Source organism: Zootermopsis nevadensis, unplaced genomic scaffold, assembly GCF_977971745.1.
Source record: "Zootermopsis nevadensis isolate Lab colony 2312 unplaced genomic scaffold, Znev_1.0 Znev_ptg000015l, whole genome shotgun sequence".
Classification (NCBI taxonomy): Eukaryota; Metazoa; Arthropoda; class Insecta; order Blattodea; family Termopsidae; genus Zootermopsis; species Zootermopsis nevadensis.
In genome coordinates, this window is record NW_028259147.1 from 7634535 (window position 1) to 7654018 (window position 19484).

Sequence of the window (19484 nt, forward strand, 5' to 3'; positions counted from 1 at the left end):
GGTAAAGGACAAGAACGTACAAGAAATGACTACACGTCACAGAAAAACAACCTGTGTGCTGAGTTGAGAGAAGACTAGGAATAATATAAATACTGGTTTACAAATTTGTATGGTCTGACAATCTAACACCAATAATGCTAGAAATAGTTCATAATGAGAATAGAAGCCCTCTTCTTTACGGTGTTGTTTTACGTTATTGACTAAAGATTATGCTGTGAAAACTTTATATATATTATACATATGGCAATAAACAAAATGCGTTGTAAGTATACTCCATAATTAACATGTATTTGCTGTTATGTAATGTTTCGGAAAACAAAAGTGATATTCTGGTATTTGACTATCGCTGTTTCTGGCGATATCAACTTGGTTATCATATGCAAAAAGATGTTTAGTAGGCAGCAAAGAGCATAGACGGGTGGGTGCACAGTTGAATGCCGTAACTTCCAATCAGCTGTTTAGTAGTAGTCAAAATGGCTATGGAGGAAATGAGAGATCCAGTTTCTTTGTACAATTTAGGAGTTGCGGCAGTTATTGACAACTATCATTGTTTTAAACACGAACTTCGTATATTGCCCGACAACGTATTATTTGACTTATATTACAAGGTACGATTTTTGGTATCCCTAATTAGTGTTTGCGACAGCACGAGCTTTATGAAATTTGACGAAACTTATAAAATCATAAATATGTTGTTTCTTTGCCTTTGTATGTGCAGTTACTTATAATAATTTCAGTATGTTATATATATAGCATGTATAATGTATTTGAAACCTTTTAATGAGGCCGAGAAAAATATCGAACCTTGTAATAAATTATGTTTTAATTTTGTTTGTAGCTGTATAAAGAAAAGGGGCTCTGTCTGCTTGGAGTGGAGTTCAGTGATCTGGATGTCTTTGGTCGAATCTTGAAAATTACAAATAGACGCATGTTTCTGCTAAGAAGTTTTCAGGTAAGTTTGACAGAAAATTAAAGTGCATAGGTTTGTCAAACAATTTTATCTTTTTTAGTAAATGCAAATGTTCAAGCAGTTTAGAGTTGAAGAGCTTATGAGCATTTTAATGACTAAAATATTTCATTAAGGGGCCTACACATTAAGCAACATTAATGTGAAATCACTGTGCCATCATTTTGGGTAACGAATGGATACTGTGCAGATGACTGAAAAAGAACTAAACTTGTCTGGCATTTTTTACAGTTATGATAACTGTATGTAGGCATGATTGTGCTAACTTGCTCGGTCTTGAGGAAACCACCATGGCATCTAGACATGAATTTTTAGGTGATTTTATTGAAATTCATAAAATTTATGAGCGCTCTGGCATCAGAAAAGTAAAGAATATAAAAACAGTTTTGAAAAGTGGTGGTATGATAAATTAGTAAACTGGAGGAAATTTAGCTAGCAGCTTATCTGGATGAGGTAAGTAGAAATAAACACTCTTTGCTTTAATTACTGGAGAGTATTGAAAATGAAGGGTTATGCTAAGTCTGAAAACAGTCCTGATGATATTTTTGTACTGACATGGTATTTTGAAGACTTATGGAATTTCTGGAAGGCAAAGAAATTCTAATTAAGGAAAGGTCAGCCATTGAAATTTCTGATTCACAAAAAGAAGACTGGATTTCACAGAACTCGGTAATAACAAATTTATTATTAAATCAAACATTATAAAAGTATTACATGTGTAGTAAATTTATTTTTTTAAGTGCTTAAACTTTATATCTGTATCATTGTTTTGTATGAACATTAGCTTGCCAGGAACCTAAACCAGCACTGTTAAAATATCTGCATAATTTATTCCTGATCTTTTGATGTTGTGACTACAAGCTTTGATGTTTGGATGAAGATCTGAAAACAACACAACTTCTTCCACCTTAACTGGGGCTTGCTGTGCCACATGCAGGTGGTGTCAGGAATCTTTAAATTATGGTGCTCTTTTAATGTATAATATTTTATGTTTTACCCTCAGGCCCTAATGGATCATGGTACACGTGTAGCTAAGGATCTTATCTCTGCCTATGGAAGGAGGTGCAGTATGTGTCATTCATATCCAGTATCAAGGGATGCTACAATTGATCTTGGACTGAGACTTGGTAAGAGCTTGTTCTTAACATGCATGTGATACAATGAGCAGGGCTTCAGAAATGTTGTGTTTGAATTAGCAAGTGACCAGAAACATATTTATGCTGTCAGATTATGAAGAGGTAACATTGGGTAAGTGGCTAGTAGCTAGTCCTGTATCACTACAATGTGGTGGTCCTCAGTTTCTGGATGAACCAATGACTTTCACATATTGTAGATATCTGTAAATATATTAAGTAAGCAGTTGTGGATAGTCAACAAGGTTTGTTCTTTGGCTTGGATGTTGGGTTGTTAACTCCTCAATGTAAAAGAAACTAGCATGTTACATAGAGCCTTGGTGTTGGGTGATTGGCATGATTCATCTGACTCCTCTGAAAGGAGAAATTAACTTTTGTGTTCCATAAAGGACAAGGTATTTATTTAATAGCTGAGGAACTGCCATCATCCTGAGAATGACCCTGCTCAGTGGAGTTGATGTACTTGTGTGAATTCTTCCACAATTTATGTGACAATCATGTATTCAGCCCTAAGATGAGAATGTATGTGCTTGGAATATGCTGTTTAGTATAGCAAATTTTGGTAACCACTATTCTTTGTCCTAAAAATTTTAGCTGGTTACTAACATTTTAATGGATTTGTTCACTTTTGCATTTGATGCTATTTTATTTATGCAGTTGAGAAAGTATCATTAAGTATGCTATGTATTAAACAAATTCTCATGTATATAAAATACTAACAAACATTCACTATGTACGTTTTGCAGGTGGCTTCCTCAGTGATGCAGGATGGTTTGCTGAAAGTGAAAAGGTTCTCTTAGCGTGTCAAGATTTATGCCAACGCACAGAACCATTGGTCAAATATTGGCTTAAATTACTTGAATGTTGCCACAAGTATGTATCGGTTACAGTAGAAAGTGCAGTTTATTATTTACTGTTTTTGTTAGTCTATTAGCAAAGTTTCTCCCATTTTATGCAAGTTATAAAAGAAAATAAAACCAGTTCATAATAGTACTTGAATTTTCATAGCTTAGTTTTATTTAAATAGATCGGCAAAGAGCCATAGTGATATTTAAATGGGACCGCAAAGGTTTAAGTATTGAAGCTCCTCATTATATAATTTTTCCCATTTCTTTGTTTCTTCATTTAAGTTGGGTTGAATATATTTTTCTTTGTATTTTATTCTCAAGTACTCTCAGTTTGTATTTATTTCTTGGACTGAGAGGCTGAGTTGAGTCCAATTCAGCCTTTAGGGTTTTACAGAGTAGATATGAAAAAGTGAATAGTAGTAAGCATTTTCTGAACTTAACAACCATTCTAGTTTGTCACTGTCGTTTCCAGTTATTTCAGTTTTGTCTCATTTACCTCTAACATTTTATTATGATATTGTTGTGTATTCTAGAGTCAATATTTAAATATTTCTAGAGTTAATATTTAAATGCAGCTATGATAAATTTTTGTTTGAATTCTGCTATGCTAGAGGCAGATTGTACAAAAACATGTGTATTATCTTATTTGTAGGCTTCTTCACAGTCAAACTGCCTTCTGTCACTTTGATGAGGCAGAAATAACATATCATCTTGCATTGGAAGTTGTGGATAGGCTGCATGCAGCAAATGAACAAACAAATCTTGCTGGACTTTTTGCTGAATTTTCTGTTTTACACTTCAGTAGGAGTGAATATGATGAGGTATGTTATGTTAATGGCCAGCTTTAATTTTTTTCAAAAAGTGCTAGAAAAGGACCAGTGAGTTTTATGTTGTCTTTCTGCAAGTAATAGTGCCCAGACTATGGAACTGATTACAGTCAGTTCTTGCTTTACAAATATTTGCATTACAAAATTTCACTCATACAAACTTCTATAACGAAGCGCAAATCCTCCATTTTGCTTATGATATGAATGCTTGCTTATCCTGAATCTTCTGAGCAAAATAAAATATGCCAACAAAAATGCAAATGAAAGGTTGCGACATTATGCATTCAGTAATTGAAACCAGGGGAAATTCATGAGTCAGTTCATCTTGCAATCTGCTTTGGTGTGAATCTTTTTAAAGATTTTCTTTTTCTGGCCCTATTAGTGATGGCTGATAAGAGGAAAAGTTCTTTTTTCCCAGTTGCAGTTATGGGAAATAGTGACTTACTTTACAGAATTTCACTTTCTGAACTCTCTCCATGAATGTAACTACTCATAAGAGCAGGGTTTACCTGTATGATGAAATATGTTAGACCTGCACTAAATTTTGTCGTAAGTCAGTGATTTTGGTTCATTTTAATGGAAACTTTATTCAAAAGCTTAAATGAACTTTTATGCACACACACACACACACAAATTTATATCTTGAATATTACTGTGTTTTGTTACATGATTTCTTTATATCTTAATTTTACAATGAAAAATTAAGATTTGAATTTTCAAAGAAGTATGACACATTTTAATAAAGAATAGACTGATATATGGAATTTTATGTGAAAGCAAACTAAAAATTGTAAGTACTTGTGCTAAAATACATCATATTTGATCCTGTGTTTTTGTTTTACATTTTAACAGGCTTACATGTGGAGTATAGAAGCATTAAAACAAGTGAAACCAGGTCTTCCGACTCGTGTTACTATAGATGTTTTACGACAAGTGGCCAAATCATGTGTGATGAAACGAGAGTTTAAGAGGGCAGGACTCTTAGCCAGACAAGCTGTGTGTTTAACAAAAGAGTTCTTTGACAAGGATCACCCAAAATACTCTGACTCACTCTTGGATTTTGGTTTCTTTCTGCTCAACTTTGATTCCATTAGACAGTGTGTTGGTATCTATGAGGTAAGTTCCATATCATGTACTGGTTTGCTTATGAATTTAACATTGAAAAGCAGCTACCTTAAGATGGCTATCTTCTGGAATGTTGTGCTGTGCAGTCTTATAGAAACTGACTGATGTTTCAGGGAAGTGATGCAATAAAAATATTCTTACTTAGTCAGGATTTGATTGTATAGCCATCTGTGGACAAGTCCAGCATGTTGGCCCTTGAGCTAAATTGTATTTTATTGTGAATTTTAAATTTGCATAGGTCTGGAAGTCTGTGCAGCAGGAAAGTTTGCTTCGTGAGTCCTATTCAGAACTTATATGCACATGTATCCCATTTCCCTATTAAGTTTATACAATAACTAATTACTACCATCTTTAAGAAAAATCTATTTGTACATCTACGATTTATTAGTAAGCTTCATGGTAGCTGTGCCTTTTGATCAGTTCTAAGTTGGTGTTCCAGTTTTGCCATTGCCAACAGTAGTGGGTGACATTTTTTTTGATGTTGGATCTTTATTTTCAAAACTCAACTTTCTTGGTCATTTCTCTTGTGCCTAATGTAGAGGTGGTAGAAAGCAATATCCAACTTTTCTGATCTTTAGCACTGATTGTGGCTCATTCTGTGGTGTTCCTTTATCTATCGGTGTGTTTGGATAGCCACTTCCCAGGATTTTCTGGGCTTTTGTCTTTATTTTTCCTCCATATACAAAAATACAAGAAAAATTTTAAATCACATTCAGTTGAATTTTCAAAAAGGATCAGTTTACTTCATATAGTTGTGCAGTGATTTCTGGTTCTGATTTTGAAGTGAACAGTTTTAATTTGTGATAGATGTTTTTGATTTATTGCATAATCTTCTTACATTTAAAAGTGTCTTTTTACACATATTTGTAAAATGTTTAAAGCTGTAAATTATATGGTAACCTTGGACTGTCTTCTTATAGACTGCTTTGGATATTCGTAAAGCAATATTTGGGAAGTTCAATCTGCATGTTGCTGTAGCTCACGAAGATCTGGCCTATGCACTCTATGTACATGAATATAGTTCTGGAAGGTTTCTTAAAGCTCGGTAAGTATTCATGCAGTTGTCGTCTTTGTTAATGTACCTATCTTTTTGTATTGTTAAAGTGGAAATAATTACATTGTACTGTGATATGATATTCATGTAATGAAGGCATAAGTGCAATGCGTGAAATTGAATCATAACAGGGAAATAATGTCCATCCGTTCTAAATACTGAACACATTCTTATGGAATTTTGTATTGAGATGTTTATACTAAAGGTTGGTTTTATTCAGTCCACTGTAGCATCTATCTTATATGAAGCTCTAATTTAACTTGTTTTTTAACAGCTTAGCATATAAAAATTACATTTACTTGAAACATGTTTCAGTGTGATGAATATTTAGTGAAATATGAAGAAAAATAATTTCTGGCTGCAGTTAGCTTTGCAACAGCAGAACAGTATCTGCATAAATGAACAATGTCATTGAGGTATACAAATTAACTAATGTGTATGGGAAATATGTAAACTCCAGTAGAATAAACTTTTCTATTCATCTGATTTGTGTTGCCTGTTGATATTTGGAGAACCCGTCTCTAAATTGTAGCCTTGATTTGCTGATATGGCCTGAAGGTATCATTTTGTTCTTTGATTTTGTTAATGTGTTTCAGTATTTAATTTATTAGACTCTTTAAATGTGACAATATTTATTTGTTTATAGTTTATTTAATGACACCTTTTCAGTATCTCAGACCGTAGCGTTGAATGAGAGGATGACAGTGAATAATTAATCATAAAGGATGTGGAAGGAAGTGGTAATGGCCTAATTTAAGGTATTATGGAGGAACTGAGGAAAACTGTGAATAACCTCAGCCAGGGTAGCTAGTCTCCAGGCCAAGAATTGAACCCAGTGATCCTTTGTAGGAAAGGTGGTGGGTAAGATTGGGAACATTTCACAGCTTGGTATGTTTTCATTTTACAGAAATGAATTATACATATTGAAGAGGGGGTAATGGTTTATTAAATGTGTTAAAATTAAAATGTACCACTTGAATGTGTATAAAACAAGAATAGAATACTATCATTGTTGTTATCTTTTCATTATATCAACCAATTGTTTTCACAGTGATCATGCAGAGAAAGCCACGATCATAATGGAAAAACTGTTGCCAGAAGGACATCTTATGCTAGCGTCAGTAAAAAGAGTGAAAGCTCTAATTCTGGAAGAAATAGCTCTAGACACAATGCCCAACAATTCAGGTATAATATCAGTTCTCATTTTGGGTTGTTTAATTCTTCTACCACTTGTGGATAATGTTAAGTCTGCCAACAAAAGGTATTTATTGAAAGGGAAATGATTGGTTGTGCAGGAGGTGTGAAGGAATAAAGTTTTACTTTCAGTGTGTCACCCTTCATTTCAGCTCCCTCCTAAGCCTTAATGCAGATCCCATTACAGCCAACAGTATTCATTCCATACTTCCCCACACAGCAGCTGTGACTAAATGCTTACATGTGGCATGTAATCACACTCTTATTTTATTCAGCACCAAATAACTTCTCTGCACTCGCTACAACATTGTTTATGATCCTATAAATTAGTCGCCTGTGAGTGATTTGGTTTTAGGTATATGGAACCAAGGTTTCATGAATACACCTTTGACCTACTAGCCACTTTCACCCAAGATCTGCCGGCATGGTTCATAAAAGTATTTTTGTAGAAAGAAAATCTGCATTATACATTTATTAAATATTAAGATTGGAGGGGGTCCCGCGCCGTAGCCGCGCGGTCTGAGGCATCATGCATTGGACCGGCGATACGGAATGCGCGCTGGTTCGAGTCTCGGGGGAGAAGAAATTTTCTCACGGGATTATTAATTTCTGTGCTGCCCTACACATAATAATACATTAATTCTTATTCATTTTCATGGACGCAGAACTTCGTGTTTTTCTTTTTTGCATAATATTGCCAATCCACTGCTTTCTTCTGAAGTATATCATTCATAGTGGATGAATTTATTAATAACCAAATCTCCCTTTTCATTTCACTGAAGTCTCATTCATTATAAAGAAGTATGAGGATAGGGTACTGTGCTGCTCTGCTGCAATGTAGAGTGTAGTGAACATTATGGATACTTCCAGTAGATAACTAGATAGAACATGTTCCCTTTTCAGGGTCAGAATTTTGTAAACCAACCCACTATAGCAGTGGTATTCAACCTAGGGTATGTGAAATTTAAAAAAATATTATTTTATGATAAACACTGAATAATCAGTAATGTAATTTATTTTAGATGTAGATTATATACTATGTATAACTTGAATTATACACCAACAACTTTGGGGGTACAAAGTTGAAGAAAAATTGTATCTGGGGGGACGCGAACAAAAAAGGTTGAATGCCACTGCACTATAGCATTGTGTTGTCACCCAAGAGTGGAAACAAGATTAGCTAATGTTAGCACTATTTGAAACAGTGTATTTACTATACAGGACCTTATTTTACAGACTTATTTATCTTTACCTTTTATTCTGATTAGTGTATTTTCTTTATTGAATTCCCAGGAACACATTCTCTTTTAGCAGAGGCTGAAAATCTACACTTGTCTTCCTTAAAGTTAGCGATGGCAGCCTTTGGAGAGAATAATGTTCAGACAGCGAAACATTTTGGCAACTTGGGACGCCTGTATCAGAGTATGAAGAAGTTTCAAGTATGGCTGTCTTATATATTTATTATTATAAATTCCCAAGTTTGTAAGTGGTGAGGCATGAGATTCTAAAATAAGTGGGGTTGAAAACTAATACAATTACTTCATAAAATTAATTCCGCTGCACTTGATTAATATTTAGTGAAAGTGCTGTGAGTCACCTGTACAGTAAATCGCCTTCCATATTTAAGATGGTTGTTTTCTTGGATGTTGAGCTATGCAGTCCGTAGCCTCCTCTGAGATTTTAGAGGAGCTTATTGCCTCCATTATTAGGGTGATGAGTAAGTCATATGTTGAAAAGTTGGATATATATAGGAGCTTATTTGATAACACAGAAACCTGGCCAGACCAATGAGTGAGGATGAGCATAGTAGGAAACCAGTGAGAGACGAGGAGACATGAGCCAGGCTGTAGGGAGGACAGAGTGAGATTCATGGCAGTAGACAGGAAATACAACAAGTATAATGAAGCTGAATGAAATTAATATGAAGGAAATAAAATAAGAGAAGCAAATAAAAATGTAGAATGAGTAAAATAAAATATTGAGAACAGAATAATAAAATCCTAATAAATAGCTCTTATAAGGGCAACAGGGAGTAACTTGAAAAACTCAGTGAGATGAAAGATAACAGATGGCAGATATGAAATAAATGGAATTAAAGAGTTGGAAGGAAGCGGGGGAGAGAAGGAACTGGCTGAGTCTGTTCTGACAAGGACTGTATGTGCCCAACAAGCCCCTCTGCTGGTTTTGTTACATGAAAGACAAATTAATCATATGGCAGCTTGGACCGGGTAAGCTGAATGACTTTCATGATCGCCTGAACAGAGTCTTGTATTGGTCCAGCCAGGGCTCTGCCATGTCCATCTGGCCTCTGTATATCTATCACGACCTTCCCACACGTGGAATACATATCACTCTAATTATGGAGGCAGTAAGCTTCTCTGAAGCATTATGTACCAGACTACATAGTGTAACATTCCAGAAGAGAGCTGTTTTCATACTCATTTGCCTTGAGAATCTGAAATCTTACCCTGTTAGATGTAACATATCAAACAAAGAAAGAAGTTCTTATATTGTTTCTTACAGAACAGTATGAAAATCTTTCAAAATTTAATATAAATACCAACTTTAGTCATGTTAGAAAATCTGTGATAAATCTAATAGTTTAAATATTTTCACAATTTTTTATTTGCCAGGAAGCAGAAACAATGCACTTGAAAGCAATTGCCATAAAAGAAGAGTTGCTGGGGGCAGATGATTATGAAGTAGGGTTGTCTATTGGTCATCTTGCCAGCCTATACAACTATCACATGAAGAAATATAAGAAAGCAGAGCAGCTGTACCTTCGATCTATAGCCATCAGTGAGTATAGCACTGTCTGCTAAAATGTATGTCAACAGATGATACATCATATTGTTATAATCTAAGTTTCTTGTGCTGAGTAATCTTCCTGTATTGATGGAACATCATCATCTCATCTCTGGCTCTACAGCCGAGGGTGGGTCTTGGCCACCTCTTTTTGGAGGTTATTTGGTCTATTTATACATTTGGTAGGACTTCTCAGACAAGTGATTGCCGTTGCAAGGCCTCTACCTGTACACAGGACGGCACAGCTCAAAAAGATGCAGACAAACAAACATCCATGCTTTGAGTGGGATTCGAACCCACAGTCCTAGTATCCAAGTGAACAAGGCCCATGTGTTGGACCACGTGGCTACTGTGACTGGCATATTGACGGAAAGTACCGATTATAACTGTTTGCAATTGTCTGAATCCTCCTAACATAGCTGGTAAGCTAATATAATAGTATTTCAGTGATTGGTGTATGAATGGTGAATTGAACCATAACACCATAGCTGAGATGAAAATGCTAATGTTCACGTCATCCACATTATTCTGGACATGTAAGTGTGAAGGTCAGTAAAAACTAGGGGATTGGTTGCGTTGAGGACAGCACAGATTATTTCCTTGTTGTAGCTTTTTATTGCAGTATGTTAGTGATGATCTGTTTTCCTTGTTATTAAATGGCTCTGATTAGTGCAAAAAGGAAAATCTGTAAGGGCATGTTTCTTTGTTTCTTGGATTTTGTGTCTTGAAGTTGAGCAGACTGCTTTTGCAGCCATCCAGGAGTGACACAGCAGCACTATGTAACCTGGTAAAAGTTTACTGACAATTTAGAGGCGCTTGTTGCCACCCTGATGATGGAGGCAGCAAGTATCTCTGAAACATTGATCTACATTAACCAGACTACACACTGCAAGATCTGAGAAGTCAGTATTCTTCATACTCGGTGCTATGAAAACCTGAAATCTCATGTTTTGTTTTAGGCTTGAAAATGTTTGGAGAGAGTTACTCTGGTCTTGAATATGACTACCGAGGTCTGGTTCATGTCTACCATGAACTGGAAGATGTTGAGAAGGTAGCTGAATATACATATATTCTAAACAACTGGAAACTTCACAGAGACTTGCATGCTCAGCAAGAAGATCTACCCATTGACCAGGAAGAAACACCTCAGGCAGTGGAAGACATTATCCGACAGTTCTTTGGTGATGACAAGTGATTGTGCGCCACTTTTTGTAGGAATGGTGATGAGTTGCTTCAAAGGAGTCCCAGCAGTGGAGCACACAAGAGTCCATTTGCATTTACTTATGGCATCCTTGAGGATGAATGGCATGAAAGCAGTGGACATTGCCATTCAATATATTTGTTTCACACGAGTCTCCAGTTAGTGTAACCACCACAAATAAAATGTTTCAGCTGTGAGCAGCTAATGACCTATTGATATTTGTTGCCTGAATGTTACGTAGTTTACGGAGAATACTGCTGCTGTAGTGGCATTACTGATGTTGGTCTGTATTGATCTCATTCTTTTTTTATGGGGGCTGAGGTGCAGAACCATTTTAGTTTCATTTTACATGTTACCAGTATGATTTGCATACAGAACTGGTGTTCTAAAAAATGTGTAGCATTATTATAATTTGTTTATCCACATATTTATTGAAGTGCAACTGTGACAGATAACAAGGACCAAATTATGTGGAGAAATTGAAGTTCATAGTAATAAGTAACTCCAAAATTGTAACAGAATCATCTTACTGGTACTTTATCAGCTGTCTTTTAAGTATGATTTGATTATTTTTCACTTGAAGTATTTAGAGATGGAACGAAATAATCTTAAATATAATACTCTTATTACAAATAAATAGTAATGTTCTGTTCTTGCATTTTTTTTTCTTTTTTTTCTTCCTGTTAAGACACTTCTGTGGATGCTAACACAAAATTTGTTAACATTTTTTTCAGGACTTCCAATGTATATCAAAGTTTTTGCTGCTTGTAAATACTACTGGTAGATGAGTTTTATATTCTATTATTTTATTTTTATTTTATTTATTAGTGTTCTGTCTGACGACAGGTCCGTTTCCTCGGCAATTATGATTCAGAAGTGGTTTGCCATTGCCTTCTGTGTGTAAATGATGATGAATGTGAAGTAATTGTTGGGATGCCACAGAGAAACCGGGGAATCCCCGGAGGAAAACTCCGTGATACCTGGACCAAGGCCTTGACCAACACAAGTTATAAATTTGGGCACCACCGGGAATCGAACCCGGGACCCCAGGATTACAAGGCCACCGTGGCGGTCATTCTATTATATAGAACATTTATGTTGCACGTGAGTACAAAATCTTTGCTTTCAGCATTATAAGCTCCTATGCTATTGTTCAGTCACGCCTGTATGTTTGAATGAAAATGCATTGTAATTTGTGTTTCAAATTAGGATTGTAGTTGGATGTGTATAAATGACAAGTCGTCTGCATGTGCTTTTATCAATGAATAATATTTTATTATATCTATCTGGGGAGCAAAATTATTTTAGATCTGTTATTTTTATTTGCATAACAATTTGTTACTTAATACAGACTACGCGATATTTAAACACTGCATAACAGAGTGGTTGAGTTACTTGAAATGAATGGTTCTATGTTAAATTTATTTTCATGAAGGTCTTAAGCTTATGTTACTGAAATTACAATATTACAGCATATTTACTGATAAAATTGAACATAACTGTCATCTCCCAGCAGGAACTGCTATAATATAGAAAACTTGATTTTGTTATTTTGCGGAGCAGTACTTGACTTATATCAGAAAAACCTTGTAGCTCTTCTTGGTGAGTAGTGCAGTTCTAGCTAGGAAGTGACAGTTGAATTCAGCTTTATCAGTGAATGCACCGTAGAACAGCTGTAAAATATAAATACCAGAGAAACTACACTTTAAAATGTGAACAAAGCATGTATTTCACAAACCTCAAAGGATGGCACTATTCTCTTTAAAGTTTAGAATATCCATGAATCGCTCGCCAATTTTCTAACACAAAATTAATCTCTCAAAATTGAGATCAGTAATCTAGTGATATATTTATAGTACAGATATTAACGTTTTATGCATCATCAAATTTTATTTATTTTATCAGACAGTTTATCAGCAGCAAACCAAAATCTGCTCTAATTTAAGTGTCACAGGAAATACATGTTTTTATATGTAAATGCATTCATAAATTGTGTAAGCATAGTTATAGTTACCAGAACAGTTGAATTGTTCATAATGTTGTCTGTATTGTACTTCCGGGTTGTGTCACTTTGTGGGGTTGTAGGTAGACACCAGTGTTTTGAAGAAACATACTGTCTCCATCTTCAGCCCTGATACCAATGTTTCATAGAAACCTACTGTTTCCATCTTCAGGGCTGAAGATGGAGACATTGTGTTTCTCTGAAATGTTGGTGTCTGCCTGTGATTCTACGCAGTGTCACAAACAAGAAGAACATCGCCGCCATCTTCTTCACCGTGAGAACCTCAAATCTTACGTGTTCATATGTTCTTTGTGTGTTACTGCCAAGTGGCTTGAAATGGATTTGCTTTTCGTATACTGCAGTGAAACTGGTAGCACTGTTGGGTATAATGTCACTACTGAAAACTGCATGAGATGACAAAAGAAAGTCATCACATTACATTGTCCAAAACTAACTGTTATTTTGAGTGTTTCTTAATGCATTTCCTGGACTTTTTTTATCTGAATGAGATTGGTGAGACGTTTTGGGTTTAGTGAAAAGATGGTTTATTTGTTCAGAAACAATAGTTTGATTTATTAATCATCTCTCAACCACATGTAGGCTGACTATAACAGAAAATTTTACCCTGTTTTTTATAAAAGAAGATCAGTATTTATATTATTTTATGTTAGGACAACTTGGGAACTGGAGTTAATGTGTGAATAGAATTCTTCCTCCATATATTGTGTAGTCTATCAAAACATCATGAAGGTCATTGAATATTTAACAGATTCCACTTTAAAAAACTTTTGAATGCTAGGGCCAGGAACAACAATTTACTTAGTGTACTGGATTGTTTGGAAGAGGAGAAGGATTGTCAGTATCTTTAAGTATCGGTCAGTATTAGAAATATTAATACCTGTTTGAGCAAGAAGCCTGATCTTGGATTCAAACATGTTATACTTTATTATTGCTGTGAAGTGTAGTGCTAAAATTGGGAGAAAGGGACTGAATTTTAGTTTTTTTTAGACCATACTGAATATAAAACTTGAAACTCGTTAAAAGAGAAGCACTTAAGTTGAACTGAAAGATTTAATGTTAACAGATTAAAATATGTGGAGAAATGCTCTTTTCATCTTCTTTATTATGCCGTCTCCTTTACAGGAGGTTGGCGACATATTATGAACAGGATCCTTCCATCCTTTTCTCGGACTGGGACCCGTTCATATATGTTTTTTAGGCAGGTGACACAGAAGTGGTTTGCCATTGCCTTCTTCTGTGTGCATGGAGTACGGAGCAATTGTTGGGATGCCACAGAGAAACCGGGGAAGCCCCGGAGGAAAACTCTGTGTTGGCTAGACCACTGCCTTGCCCAACACAAGTTATAAATTTGGGCACCGCCGGGAATCGAACCTGGGACCCCAGGATTACAAGGCCAGCGTTCTGACCGCTAGACCACCGTGGCAGTAGCTCTTTTTATAGAGATGTAATTATTTAAAAAATATACTCAACACAATAAGGCTGTTTAAATGACAGGATGTTTATACTGTTAAGGGCATAACAAATTTTTCTTGTATTTAAAAACTTTGTATTGGGCATAAAGGCCCTTTAGGTTTACAGCTTAAATGTGGTGGGACCTGTACCAAATGTCTGATAGCGTTACTACTACCTTGTGTACACTGTCATATCTCATCTGAATTGATATTGCAACCAACAGTCCCAATGTGCACTACCAGTGGGTTCCAGTGATCTGAAAAGTATGTACTCAGGACTTCCCCTGTGTTTAGTGTTTAATTAAGATCAAAGCGATGCAACACAATCTGTGAGAAGCTAGTCAAGAAATTTCCCACCTTTTATATAATGAGAAAATTAATTCCCATATTCATAAGAGTCCACTACCAGTCTCTGTCCTGAGCCATTTAAATCCAGTTGACAATTTCCCACCTGATTTCTCTGAGATACATTTCAGTATTTTCCTATCTACTTCTAGGTCTTCTGAGTTGTCTTTTCCCTTAAGGCTTTACAACCATTGTTTTTTATGCATTTCTTACCTCCCCCATGTGTGCCACATGCCCCATCTATCTTAAGCTGTTGAATTTTATCATTTTAATAGTATATGGCAAGTACTAGAGTACAAATTGAATCAGAGTTCCTGTAATTCCAAATCATATGCCATGTTCAATGGAAAAGGAAAGAAAAAAATAGCAAAATTACATCATGATTTTCAGAATTGTTTTTGGTGCCGTGCATGGTCAGCTGTATGGCACTATAGAAATAACCTCAATAGTACAGGTCAGTAGATGTTTATTTTTGACATAAAAACGTCTATACGGAATGGTCATTCGTCATAAACAGCGTTATGAAGATGTGTAATATCCATATCAACAATGTGTAAATATGGACCGACAATGGTCAGCTTTTATATGAACTCCTGCGTGCACTGTTATGTTACCTAAGAAACTAATTGTTGTGTCATCTGTTTACTCAGCATTGTTGTGTTACATTACTGCCGTCAACAATCCACTTTCATTATTGCAGAAAGAGCTGAGCTGTTAATCGCTTGTAGAAGAAGTGCATCGTAGAGTAGATAATTTTGTGCTGGTAAAAACGTTTTAGAATATCACAATACAAATACGTATTTACGTCAGATTCTCCGGAACCGTGGTTCCACTGTACTTGAATTTTTGTTCTTTTTTTCATTTGGCTAGTTTCAATTGAACTAATTACAAGAAACAATCTGATTTATGATGCTATGAAACACCAAGTGACCCCGTAGAACTTTCACTCCAGTCCTGATATCAATAATACTGTTTTATATATTACCTAAGATTGTTTTTCTTCCACATGAAGGAACCTTTGAACTTTCTTAAAACGTCAAGATTGCATGGAAGAAAAGAACAGGTTAGAAAACTACTAACAACTGTTCCTCTTTTATGAAGATTATTTATCACTGATCCACATCTTGTAACAAGAAATTATCACAATTTTCATTGCATTGGGTTTATCCTTTTCTGTCATTGTTTCTCATGTCTGCCATTTCCAAAATTATAATGTGTAAATCCGTTTCACACCTATACATAAACTTCGCTCTCCCTTACAAATTTGGTGTCTCTTATCTTGAACTTCACCACCTTTCTTTCCGAAGTCCTTAGGGTCATTTCAGCCTCTGCGTATGGTTCTTACAAATTTGTATTAAACCTTCCATTTAAAAAGCTCTTCTGTAAGATATGATAATGTACTGTCAAATTGGACTCTTGACAGAATATGGAAGCGGAAAACTGCTTCATGTTGCTCTACCACAATAGTGCGGAAGGTGGAGTTGGTCAGAAAGAATCTGGATAATTTTGTGTCGGGCTGTAGTGCGATAGTTTGGGGGTGTCTTGCTACATCATTCCCATTACAGTATGAGATAAAGCTGTCCTGTGAATGACTTTGCTCTTTGTGTACACATAACTACTTCCTCTTATCTTGACTCTCCACTTCTTAGTCTTATTCCTCCTTCCACTTTCCTGTTTCTACTTGTCCCGCACCTCGTCGTCTGTAAGTTGTGTCTGTGTTACTTATACCAGCTCTTGCATAAAAGTTTTTACTAGTCTCCTCTTTGCTTTTTCAAACACAGCGTTTAACTCTGCCTCTTGCTGCATTATTTTCTCTCTATTTTGATGTGCTGATCCGTTCCTTCTTAAATTTCGCCGGGAGCTACGTTGTTAACATCATTTGTATTTATGAACACTTCAATAAAAATAGTGTCTTCTCAAAATTGATTTTTGTACACCAAATTAAAATAAAGTGCTTCTAATATTACTGTGTTTGTAATCATAAGCATCGTGTATTTATATGCCCTGACACATACTTGATTTAGAATTTTAGAGTGTGCAAATGGAGATAGCTTAAAAGCTTTGTACATTTCAAATTAATTTAAATGTGGGAATGCAGACCAATGTCTAAAATGTAAATTCGTGTTGTGTATGATTGAGGTAAAACTTGTTTCAATTGAAATTCACTAGTGCCGTATTTGTTGTTTGTTTTGACTCGGAATAAGTGAATTTAATAACACTTGTTTATTGCACAAAATACAAGACAAGGAAAGTAATGTTGCTCTTCCTTTCAGTCTAGAGGATTTATTTATTTTCAGTTACTGATTATGTACAGATTGTGTTTTGTGGTTTTAAGAGCAAGTTTCCAAGCTTTATTCCTCTGTGAAGCCTTAAAAGCAGTTAAGCAAGTCTCAACGCTCTTCTTCATTATATGGAGGTCCTGTATTTTTGGCTTGGGGGTTCGGTGTCAAGATGCGTTGCAGTGTGAGTTCCTCTATCCCTTTAGGCCAGTGCTGGGGTAGTACCTTCAGACAGGTCCTTCTACATCCTTCGCAAATCATCATATTTTCATTGACCTTGCACAATGTGATTTAAAAACCGCTGTTAAATAAGCTAAGAAATGAATCCCTGTACGACCCTTTTTTTCGTGAATACTGTTTTCAATCCATCGTAATACTGTGTGGTAGGAACGTGGGATTTGTGTTGATCATCGTTTCTTTGGAATCCTTTGTGAAGTGTTCTTGGCACTCAAGAAATTCTTCTTTACTGTATACAGTACTACCACATGTGATACGCAAAAGCGCAAATTTTTGAGCTCTGTATGTGAGGGTTACTTTTTCATACAGTTGAATATTTTTTATAATGTGTCAATATTCGTGTATAAATATATATGTAAGGGATCAGTCTTTGTCTCAAACTTTCAATATTGATTAAATGATGTTTAATATCCAGTTTACTTGCGTTACATTCTGCTTTGATTATCTGAATTTCACTTCTTGTAAAACTAATGTGAGTGCATCTTTTATGAACTGTCTGTATTTAACCAGATATTTCATCTTATGTTTTGTTTGATCTTATGTCAGTGGATGTGTGGTACATTTTGTATCATGAGTGTATTGTATTAAAATTTCACCATTGATTTGTTTATGCTCATTATTTCAGAGGAATAGTCAGGCAGCCATGAATGACCCCCCCCCCCCCCCCCCAATACGCACATGTGCAGTGACAGTTACACATGACACTTCAGATATCACCATCAGGTCTGTGAAACACTATTGATCATCATCATCACACACTTGGCAGCAGGATGATGGTACACCGATGGGCTCCCCTATTTCTAGTATTTTGGCCGAAATTTTCCTACAGGAAGTTGAAAAGAAATTTTACCCAGACATAATCAAGCAGTGACATATAAATATATCGCTAGGTGTTTTTCAAAGTGTAAACTGTTTACATTTTGAAAAACACTTGGTGCCAAAAGCGTCTCGACCTCATGACGTCATCATCAATGGCAAAACATTAATTCATTAGTCTGTCTATTAAATCATACAATTCGTAACAGCCCAGAGGACAGCCATCTAATATACTAGATCAGGGGTTCTCACCATTTTTTGCTGGCGTACCAATAATTCTAATTTAACCACTGGTGGTACGCGAGCCATAGGTTGAGAACGTATTAGAGAAACTGGAGTCCATATAACTAAATCGTATTGATTAGTTCCTCTGATTAAACATTTTTACTCCAGAATCATCAAGTCCCCTTTCTGATCTATTTGGAAACTCCGTTACCTAAATATATGTTAAGGTGATTGAAAGCGTGTTTACATAATGGATGACGTCAGCCGTTATTTGCTGCAAAACATGTGTTTGCTACCCAAGGATACTGCAGGTATTGTTTCTTTTTGTTTCATTCTTGTTGCGTAAGTTGAATGACGTGTGAGGATTTGTAACTTAACAAGCAGCCGGGGGGGAGAAAACTAATCTGAGATACTGTCTACAGAAATTCACAATAAACCACCGACCCGGCCGAAATTCGAATTGGATTCCTTCCAGACATCTTGTGTGAAATAATGTTATCATATGATTTAATGTTTCTTGTTTTGAACACAAACACTTCTGTGTTCAAAATTATGATACGAACCTCTTCTTGTGTTATAGGCTACCTTGTTTTCACCGAGTTTGTGGTCACGTAAAGTTGCTGTACTAATGTGAGGAAAACCAAAAGTGGTGATGTAACGATCACATACGATGTAAAGGAAATTACCCAACTTTAGAAGAACCAACTACAGAACAAGTATTACATCTGGTCTGAAAGAAATGTCTACAGTAATTAAACGAAGAGAAATGAACCTAGGGAGCTTCGCCTATCGTATCTCGTATACACCAGTATCTAGGATATTCCAAATGGACTGAGTCATGGTAGTACAATATGTGTGGGAAAGGAAATGCCACTATCCTTGTTTTGGTTTTAAGATTTTTATTTGTTTATCGTATTTGTTAGTCGCGGACAGCCTTTACAATTCTGTCATTTT

The 19484-nt window shown here is 35.6% G+C and overlaps 1 protein-coding gene across 2 annotated transcripts; it reads left to right on the plus strand.

Annotated features, from left to right (window-relative positions):
* The first annotated feature begins 377 nt into the window (after positions 1-377).
* Pat1 (Protein interacting with APP tail-1) lies at positions 378-18091 on the plus strand. 2 transcript variants are annotated; one of them, XR_015535255.1, is made up of 12 exons: positions 378-608; positions 839-952; positions 1971-2094; positions 2847-2973; positions 3601-3769; positions 4628-4891; positions 5821-5945; positions 7006-7139; positions 8442-8587; positions 9782-9947; positions 10913-12258; positions 14300-18091. XR_015535255.1 is itself a non-coding variant. In XM_022085811.2 (11 exons), exons 1-11 carry the CDS (start codon positions 474-476, stop codon positions 11146-11148), a joined length of 1740 nt encoding a protein of 579 aa, XP_021941503.1. In that variant the 5' UTR covers positions 378-473; the 3' UTR covers positions 11149-18091. The 2 variants fall into 2 exon arrangements, 1 of the variants encoding a protein (XP_021941503.1); XM_022085811.2 differs by having other exon boundaries at positions 10913-18091.
* The last annotated feature ends 1393 nt before the right edge of the window (positions 18092-19484 follow it).